This window comes from Musa acuminata, chromosome BXJ3-5 (assembly GCF_036884655.1).
Source record: "Musa acuminata AAA Group cultivar baxijiao chromosome BXJ3-5, Cavendish_Baxijiao_AAA, whole genome shotgun sequence".
In the NCBI taxonomy this organism is placed as follows: Eukaryota; Viridiplantae; Streptophyta; class Magnoliopsida; order Zingiberales; family Musaceae; genus Musa; species Musa acuminata.
The window spans coordinates 6,595,500-6,606,212 of NC_088353.1; the positions used below are offsets into that span (position 1 = coordinate 6,595,500).

Below are 10,713 nucleotides of genomic sequence, written 5' to 3' on the forward strand. Positions count from 1 at the left end.
ATTAAAAAAACTTCTCATTTTCTCCTTCGACTTCTAAGAACATTTTTAGAAATAAAAAGTTCTATCTTTTTTCCCACTGTATAGATCTATTGGGAAGTAACAATGGAAAATATCATTTACGTCTATATCAGTCCAACATAGTCCGAATTTGTAAATGTAAAATTATATGAGGTGCTTTTAAGGTGGAAACACCAAGTTCCCAATGTCCTTCCTGCATAAAAAATGAGATCGAGAGAGGTTTTTCGATCCGATCCCTTTGGTATGCAAATTAGTAACTCGAGGTATATGAGTGCGAACCCGAACAGTCAGAAAAAGTAAGCTCAATTCTCATTATGTTGAAGATGAGCTTTTATACCTAGTCATAAATGAGTAGAATATTTCATGAAATATTATATAGGGAGACACTCTCTAATCACCCCCAACAATCCCCTCTTGGACTCTTGTCCACATAAGCAATAAGAGAGGAGACAACCCCAAATTGCTTATCTTGAACCTATTTTGAACTTTTGTCCATGCAAGCAAATTGGTGGAAGGTGACCTAGATCATTTCCGAGGACTCTACATGATGGTTACATATTGGATTATGATTAGCTAATAGTATACTCCCTACATTTGTCCCCGCATAAGGTGTGCTTTGGGGCTTTTGCAAGAGGGGTTTGAAGTACGACGTTTAGTTCATACGAAATAAATGCTTTCAGGATTGCCTCTCCATCGTTGCTAGTGGCAATCCATTGCCGACTTGTCCCTTGTGGCATCGAAGGGTACACATTGGTTGGGGGAGGTTAGGTTTTCCAACCTTCCCATCCCTTCATGACCTCCACGCCTTAGATGAAGGTGGGAGTTGACATTCTCGACCTCCACACCTCGAATGGAGGTGGGGTTGCCCCTCTTGACTTCCACGCCTTGTGTACAACTTATCTGATGTCTTCGTTGTGGTAGATTTCTCCTTATATGGGTCGAGTTTTTTCGACTCATACTTCGGGCATATTTTTCCTTGTGCTTTTGCCATGACAAATTTCTCCTCATCCGGGATGGGTTTTCTCGAGTCATATGCATCGAGCACACTTTGTCTTGTGCCTCTGTTATGATGGATTTCTCCTAAGTAGGTCAGGTTTTCTTGACTCATGTGCTTCAAGCACATTTTTTCTTGTGCCTCAGTCGTGACAGATTTCTCTTTCCTAACTTATGTGCCTTGAGCACATTTAGCCTTGTGCCTCTATCGTGATGAATTTCTCTTCTTGTAGGCCGAGATTTCTCAACTCACGAGTCTCGGATACATTTTGCCTTGTTTTATCGTAATGAATTTTAACGCTTTTCGAGTCCTTCATCCATCGGTGTCCCTTTGGAATTATCTCGATGGGACACTTGTCTCAATTGTGGGAGAGAGAGAGAGAGAGATTCTCTCGTTATAAATCCTCCCTTACCATGTAGAATGAGACTCATTCTTCCATTTGAACCTCTAGAGCCTTTTTAAAAGCCTTCTACTTTGCCTCTAGAGTCTCCTTATAAGCTATCTCTACTTCGCCTCGGTTCTTTATAGGGCGAGTCAATCCTCGAGTCTCTCGTAGTCCCAACATCAGTTTTGCAATAAATCTATCTTCCTTCGTCTTGCTCTTTTGCCTACTCAGGTCAAGATGTCTTTCTTTTCTTGCAAAAGTTCCTCCTGATCTCCTTTCTACCAAACAATTGAGGTTCGTGTTGTGTCTTTGGATAACCCAAGAGTGGAGGAGGTCCTAACCTCACCTTCATCGGGGGAAGCTATTCTTACGAACCCGAAGGTTCTTCAGGACCTAGAGTCTTTGAAAAACTCGTATGATTATGATTTAACGATGAGTGCACCACTTCTGGAGCACTTATAAACTAAATATTTTATCCCAAGTTTGATTTGCAAGTCCCTCAACTTGGACAGTATTTATTCAACCCCATACTCAGGTCCTTTTGCTTGTCTTGTGATGCTCATAATGCGGGACTTCGTCTTCCCCTTTACTCGATGATAATATCTTACCTCCAATGGTAGAAGATCTCATCATCTTAGATGATATCTAACTTGTAATACTATTTAATTATGTTTATCGAAGAATACTAGTGTATCCGTATTACTCCGATCTATAAATTTTTTATTATTTATTTTTGACCGTGCGATAGGAGTGGTTAGAACCTAACCATTCTAACGGGATTCAAAGTCAGTGGTGTACTTCCAACACAAGGGTTGGAAGGAGAAAGTTTGGCCAGCGTTCGGGGTGCAGTACGGCTCCTTCTCTCCGGTGTTATCCTTCCCATGGATGCCGTGTCAGCTGAGGGGGCCGGAGGACGGAGAACGGGAGATGGGGAACAAGAGAGGAGGGGGCGAGAGTTTGAACCGTCTCCAGGAGTTGGCCAGGGAGCAGCATTCGCTGGATTCGTCGACATAGGGGGGTTTGGGGCAGAGAGATTAGAGAGGCTTGTTGGGCCTGCGGCCACAGGGTACACCTCAGAATCGGAAGATTTGTATGGAAAGATGCTACTTCAACTCGAAAGTTTGGCCAGCCTTGTGGAGGAGAGTTCAGCCAGAATTCTTGAGCAGGTCGTGCTTATGCCTTCTTCTTCTTATACTCTGAGCAACTTCACTTGAGATCTCTCTGTTGGTATCTTAGATCAATTTATTGTCATACCTTTGAGAAATCGCAATTTATGGTTGATTCTTAGTTCATTCAATCGATATAGCTTGGTTGTGTTTTAAGCTAAGACTTTTTCTTTTCCCGATAGCACAATATAGCTTGGCAACAATTCTATGGACATGCTATCTCTGGCTATCTTCAAGAGTCTGCTTTAGCTAATAAATCCATGAACCGTTTGCCAGTGGCCATTCCTCAAACTAGTTATTTGGACTTCAAATTTCTGCCTTCTTCCTAATGGATACAATCTGTAGCATGCATTGTTCATTTTCCATGTATAAATGTACTTGGGAGTTTGCCTGAAATCATTTATTGCTACAGAAAGTACTTAATTGTTATCAGCATCCTCAGTTTAGAATTCATATACATCATCCTTCTTTACTTATATTTGCATGTGGCTGAGATTATCAAGTTCCCCTTTTAGGGATTATGATGCTTTTTATTAAAGATAGTTATTCTTTCAAGTGGTGCTTTGGGGTTATGTTCTTTTTGGTATGTCCTTATATGTGTACATTTTGCCTCTCGGAAGAACTTTTCTCTCTAGTTAGTTCCTGATGCAATCTTACATCCTGTTATTATATGTTGATTAAATTATCATCATTCTACATTGTCATATGATGCTATTTTCTTTTCCTAAAGCTATGCTATTATTCTATGGAAAAAGGGTTTACAAAGTCTTCTGGAATGTTCTGCAGATTAGAGGAGTACTGCAGATTTAGGAGATGCTTTCTTATGCCAATTTGTTTCTGCATGCCCTTTGCTGCTGTTTCTTCGCTCTGTGTTCTAAAAATATTGTATCTTCTAATGACACTATAGTAAGTCAGCTGTAGAAGAATCCATGTTATCTGATTCGCAGAGGGGTGACCTGTATAAAGCCGGAAGGAGAGGAGGACACCATGGACGATGAGATGAGGCTCAAATCACGATGGCCGAGCAAAAGGACCGTCTCCCCACCGCCTTCAGCCCCGTCTCACACCACCCGCTTTCCTCTCTGTAGCATTCCACCTGCCATCGTATGTCTAACCCTTTAACGCTTTGGACCCTGAAACATGGAGAAGGAAGGAAGGAGCAGACACAGCATTACCGTGTCCAAGATGACCTTTCCATCCTTGACACCACCAATCACATATATAGAACCTCCAAGAACAGTCGTCGCAGCATAACCCCTGACAGCCTTCATCGGCTCGACCATCGCCCAGGAGGACATGCGAGGCTCGTAAGCTTCGACGCATGAAACCATCTCTTCCCCATCGTAACCCCCAATCGCATATCTGAGAACAGGAGACTAAGCTTAGAGAGCAGTACCACTTTAGAGTAGCAATGGTGAGGGTGTAAACTTACAGCTTCCCCTTCAGTGCTGCCACCGAATGACAACCTCTTCTCCGGTTCATGTCTGCGATCTTGGTCCAGTAGCCCTCCCGGGGATCAAATCTTTCAGCTGACCTGAGAACATTGCCAGAGAGCTTGAGCAGGCATGCACAATCTAGTATTTATCATACAATTTTGTCGATCTCGGACCATAAACGATCGCCTTTTTCCCACAAAAAAAATCACACATCTATTTTCGTGACAATTACCAAAGGAATGCTAGGCTGCTTTACAATTCATCAGCTGGTAAGACAATTAATATCCCATGTGGAATGCACCATTGACATGATACTCCCAGAATGAGAACTCTTAAGCTTATTCTTGACTAGAAATACTGTGTGCACTGTCTCATCTTATATTCTTAAATGATGGCTTCCATGCTAATATTCTGATAATGTTCATATGTGCCCGGATGAATGTTAGAGCTTTCTATTTTATAAAATGCACAAAACTCTCTGCAGGAAAATAAACAAATGAAGGGTATAATCTTACTTCAAGTATTCATGTCCACTGTAGCCACCACAGGCATAAATGACACCTTGGAGTTCTTTTGCCGCAGGAGCAAACCGCTGAAAGAACATAATGAAAGAATTTGAATATGAAAAATGACAAATTTCTTAACCGAAGAAGATGAATGTAATGCAAATGACTTTTAGATGCAGAAATTTTATGCTCAAGTACAAATAAGTTTGACACTTGGCAGCTATACATGGAAAGCAGAAAAGAAGTGTTCAATTTCTAATCTCCAAAAGGTTTAAGTTCTAGCAGCATGGAGGTTTTCAGCTGGCCTCCAGAGTGACAAATGTCAGCTTTCCACCGTAAGAAAGACTGACTCAAAGCCGCCTAACCTCTCCCATGAAAGGTGGTCGAGGTCACAAGGCCAGGATGCATTGCCACAATGCTGAGGCAGCAGGTTGGTCCCTTCAAAGCGTAACCAACAAAACCCAGAAGCAAAGAAATCACACACTAACCAGTGTGGTTCTGAGATTAAACATCAGTTTGATGCTCTAAAGGCCACTCCACCTGTACTAGTTTTGGGTGATGTGCCTGAAGCTTACTTATATTTAATCCTTGAACTGCAGGCTGTGAAAGGATCAGATGCCACCTAAGTCCTAAGTGTAGTGTTTGAATGTACAACTTCAATGGAGAACTTCAAGGACAAGATGATCACCAAAGAAAGGAACACCAAGAACTCAAGATCTGACCATGACAACAAGACAGTTGTAGTTAGAATACATCAATAAAAAATAATGGAATAATAAAAAAGAACTATAAATTCAGTCGTAACAGCAAAAATCCAGTAACGCGAGATCAAATAATTGTCAAACAAAAGAAATCAACACCAGTAACATACCAAATACACAAAAGCACATTAATTTAGCAGTTCCTAAGGTGCTGAAATTTCAGACAAGAGAAATAATGAAGATGCATATATGATTTAGTGCTGCAATTTTGTGGATTTGCATGAATTGATGGAACAGATTATATGGCATGGATGAAAAAGATGGCAAAAGAAGAAAGAACCAGTGAAAAAACCATGAGATCTGCCATGCATGCAGATGCAGCAGCACCTGCATTCACCTACTTCAACTAAATCATCCATGAAGTTTTGGAATTACAAATACCTTCATAAGCATTGATTGGCTGTTGATCCACCTTCCCAGTGCTGGATCAAACATCTCAACATTGGAGAAACACTGAACTCCATTTCCTCCACCAATGGCATATATCTTGCCGTTCAACGTAGAATTAGCTAGACTTCCTTTCTTATGAATTAAAGGGGGACATAAGACCCATTCATCATTCCTTGGATTGTAGCACTCAACTTCAAGAAAAGGAAACCAGTCAGTATAAAAAATATATGGTCACAAAAAGTAGATGATTGACCCACATGCATACAAAGTACCTGTGTCATACCAAGAAGTGCCATCACCACCACCGAAAACATAGATGTTGCTATCTAATGCAACAGCAGATGCATAAGAACGAGCATTGTTCATACACTTGAGAGGAGTTAATGAATCCAATGATGGTGAAAAAGAGTCTAATGCTGACAGACAGGAGAAGCCATTGAAACCTCCAATGATATAAATCACATCCTCTGAACCCAAACATTCCTCAACAAATTTGTTCATTGAATCATCAAGACCTTCAGGAGGACCTATCTTTGATTCTAGCTCCTTGACACGATTGTTCAATTGTCGCATTCTTCTTCGAGAGTCCACAACCAGATCCCTTAATCGCTGCATTTCTCTGTCTGATTCAACCTGAATCACAAGGCAGATCAGACTATGGATTAATCAGAATGCTTTGAAGTAAATAATTCAGTCAAGGATGACATGCCCAGAAGAGAAAATTTATGATAATTATATCACTTATCAACAGATTCTTTATGGCTAAAAATAATGGTAACATGCAAAATGCAAGTGCTAAGAAACCTTGTGTGCATGAGCCTCAAACAGCTGATTTTCTATCATACAAGGCAATCAGTGACCAAGTCAGTTTGGGCCCATCTGTTTGGCCAAAATGCATGTGAGGTTAAGCAAAGTTAGCACAACCAAGGCTTCCTAGCATGCATCCGAGCAGACGGTTGAAACATATGACTAAGAAAGCAAAAAATACATGGACCTGCAAAAACAATTAATGAATCAGAGTAAATAGACTCCTTTTCAGTTATACGATGTAGTAACTAAACTCTAGAAACATACTAGCTGCACTTTCATAAAGATGTTATATACATTCACAGAAGCAGTGGATGATGCATGAACGTTGAAAAGTCAAGCTGGGTAGAGGAACCAGATTAGAGTGTATAAAGAACTCAAATCCTTCAGAATAAAAAGTTCAAATAAACAAATGAAGTGCTCGAACAATGGGGTCATTCTGGAGAAGAACATATAACAATCTCATTTTCTTAAATTTGGAAATAAAGTCAAACATATGCAAGTCCCAATTTGCATCATATTTTATCTACTTTGTTAAGAAATGCAGCTTGCAATGCTAGAGCTTGAGCCATGAAAGTTCGATCTAAAACTATGGAACTCTTCTTAAGAGTCCTAGATGCATATTAGCAAAATTAAATCACAGCTAAACCACCATAGAAAATTGAAAACTTTCTAGCGCTAGTTGTTTGTATTCAAATACAGAATAGAAAATTAATGTCTGTATTCAAATAAATGAGAGAAAGAAAGAACCTGCTTCTTCTCTAAATTTTCTGCCCATGCTTTCATCTCACAGACGACTTGTGTCAACTGTGTGTACACATTAGAAGTGGGAAATAAATTAGGGCATGGCAATGTACCAAGGTTACCACTAGCAATGGGATTATCGACTCTAATGTCTTGAACTTCATTACCTCATTATTTTCATGAAATGGCTTGGGGATAGTCTCATCATCTTCCTTCTCGGCAGAAGCAGTGTACCTCCCTAAAACCTGTTCAGCATACTCTTCCATTTCACCAGAGATAATATTGTCTCTGCAATCATTGGCAGACTGAGTTGAGCACTGAGAATCAGCAGCCATCCTTCTAAGCTTAAGTAAAACTGTTTCAACCTGGGGTTCAGATGCCTCATTGCCAACCTCATGTTCCTGCAACTTGTGCTCTGGATCCATACAAGTGCTTGCATCTACATTCATTACTTGCATATTTTCCACTGCCCATTCTTCCCAATCTGACACTGTCTCCACATTTTCCATATCTTCAATGGCACTACATGATATTTTACTTGAAACACCATGGTTGCTATCTTCATCACCACAAGAAAATGACGGAAAGTTGTTCTTATCAACCAAATTAACAGGCATATCAAAATCTTTTTTTGGTACACATGCCTCAGCATATGTGCATCTATTGCTGCTAGTTGCCTTTGAAAAGGTGGTTGTTGATGCTGGTAAAGCAAGATGATCTGCTCTGGTGTTGGTATGTGAAGGTAAAGGTACAAAATGTGCAATTAAAGCACTTGTCTGTGCATGGTCAAGCTCAAACCAGAAGTGTTGTGGATTATAGTAATTATCTTCTATTATCTTTTTGAACTGATTCTCAGTAAGTGGTGCGCAATTTGTCTTGATACGAATTGAAACCTTGGAAAACAAAGGATACATATGTCAGATAGAACTGAACGACTTTACATGGTCAAAACTATGCTAACACAACAAAAATCAAAATACCCTTTGACATGTGAAAGGAGTTTGCTTTAGGACAATACCTGTGCAGGATATGGAGTCCTTTTATTGCTACCGTCAGTCCATGCATATGAGTTGGTGTTCAACTGACCATGACTTGCGGCCTCAAAGATGCCATGTAACTTCCTGTCACTATAATTAAACAGAAACAGGGGTAGGCCTTCTTCAATATTTCTGACATAGACGAAGTGTGTTGGGGGTAAACCTGTCAGAACTTAAAGTTAAAAAGATTCACTTATAAGGCTTGCTCCATGTTAAAATGCATAGATGACCAAAAAAAAATGCAAAACAGTTATCATGTAAACAGCGTACTAAAGCATAGATGACCAAAAATATTGCACAAAACAATGTAAGATCTGACTTTTTTAGTCACAAAGGATTCTGTAGTTACAACAACAAAATAAAAAGAGGAAAACTGGAAAACCTTATACAGTACAAGTAAAGCAAGATAAGATATGTCAACAAGAAAAGATCAGATTGATAGCTTGCAAATATGAGTTTATACACATAAACTGACCAAATATCTTCTTTGACAGGCACTCCTCCATCGTTTTGTGTTTACAGCCGAAGATCACTCCTCCCAGATCACTCTTGTGCAAGTTCCTTGTTGAAACAGTGCGGTTCAAAGGTGCCACAGTTCTCCCCAAAAAGTTGTTTAACTGTTGTCTCTTTTGTTGCACCATTCTGCTATTTTGGCAAGCAGAGAAAAAAGACTATCATTTTTCAGGAAAAGCATGGAATAATGTATTGAGATTATCACATTCAAAACAGTCATTTCGGATTATAAAAAACAATATGCCCATATCTAGATGATCTTCACTGACATAATGTATACAATTTTAAACCTGAGGTTTCACACTTTTCATATCAAATCGGTAAGTATATATAGCACAAAAAGGAAAAACACTGCCACTTCTCATAGTCATAGGGTGTATTATATGCTTATGTATCACGTGCAATGGAAATCTTAAGATCATGCGGATATCATATCATCTAGTTCCTTTCACCTAAAAAGAGTACCTTAAGTGTATCATTCCATATTAGTAATAAAATACTGTCAGAATCATTAAACAAACTCAATAAACTAAGAGCAAATAATGCATGTTATAAAGTAAAGAAAAGATAAATGATTCAATTAGGGAAGGTTATACCTTTTACAGCACGCCTGGGAATCAAATTAGATACCAGCCGTGGTAAATGCATTCACCTAGAATTAAAAACTAGAACCCTCTTGCCTCATTGTTTTATAAAACATGTGTCCCCTGTAATTCTAAAGCTTTTAAGCTAACATCCTTGCATTTTCCCCCTTATTCGCACAAAAAAAATAGGAAGAACATAAGAAACCTGCTAGAAAATTCATGATGAAAGAATGGTACAAACTTCGTGACAGGATCAAAGCTAAAACCCACAATCGGCCACCTAGACAAACTCTTCTTTCCAATCGCACAAATGCTATGAACATCTCCGCACCCGAAAAACCCAGACAAACCCATCCAATTAACACACCACACAAGAAAGCAATGACAAGCACTGAGGGTACACGAAGAAGAAAGAACGGATACCTGCGACGCGTCTAGTGGACTCGCAACACTGCTCGGCGGGACACACAAAGCAAAGAAGGGTTTGCCGCAGGAGAGAAGCAATGGATGGGTTGTATGGTGAGAAAGAGACCGCGGGTTTCAAGAGAGAGAGGGGCGAGACAAAGGAGAAGGGAATGAGCCGAAGAAGAGAGAGAGAGAGAGAGAGACTGACGAAGCGAAACGAGAAGGACCTCATGAAATATTAATCGCCCCCCGTCGCCAACGCAATTGAATCATCGGTGGGTCCCACCTAAACCGTTCGGAACGGCTTAGGTTCCGTAGGTGGGTAGGACAACGTAATTAGAATTTGCCGGTCCAAGCACCGCTGGTAAGATTAAAACCGATGCTTCGCCCCCGCTACTCGTAAAGTTCCATACCGTAGCAGTGACGGGAACCGGAAATGCTCCTTCGGTTCGTTCCTCATTTAGCCTCACGTTTCCATCTGTAGGGCCGATGCCGGGCCCACATTGGGCGAATTGTTTCCGTTTTTGATATTAGTCCCTCCCTGCAATAGGTAATTTTAATAATTTTATATTTTAGAAAATGTCACCAAAAAATATATTGAGATTAGTATTATATGAATATTTTAAAACTATAGATTATGTATTAATCATGAAAAATATTATAATTTTATTAATTATAGACATATCATAAGTATCGATAATTAGTTAAAACTTACGATTTTATTGTTATTATTATATAAGCATAAAAGGTGTCTCATAAGTTATTTGATGATTCATGTAAATTTTATGTCTCCTTAGGAAATGAAACATCTTTTAACCATAGAGCTAAAGCAATCCAAGCCGTTTTAAGATCATGATAACATGTATTTTCTTATCCTAATTCCATCTGTGTTTTTCAATCTTGTGTGGCTGCCAAATTAGTTAAAATTGACTAAAACTGATCGACTTCAATTCAGTTTGATCATTCA

General features: G+C 39.5%; 1 protein-coding gene across 1 annotated transcript; it reads right to left on the reverse strand.

Annotated features, from left to right (window-relative positions):
• Positions 1-3,422: 3,422 nt before the first annotated feature.
• LOC103985073 (uncharacterized) lies at positions 3,423-9,901 on the reverse strand. The gene is made up of 11 exons (XM_009402686.3): positions 9,765-9,901; positions 8,720-8,886; positions 8,226-8,407; positions 7,375-8,100; positions 7,214-7,270; positions 5,929-6,289; positions 5,648-5,847; positions 4,515-4,591; positions 3,996-4,097; positions 3,739-3,925; positions 3,423-3,659 (listed from the first exon to the last, which is right to left on the reverse strand). The coding sequence occupies exons 2-11, from the start codon at positions 8,883-8,885 to the stop codon at positions 3,570-3,572; spliced, it is 2,148 nt and encodes a 715-aa protein (XP_009400961.3). The 5' UTR covers position 8,886; positions 9,765-9,901; the 3' UTR covers positions 3,423-3,569.
• Positions 9,902-10,713: the final 812 nt, after the last annotated feature.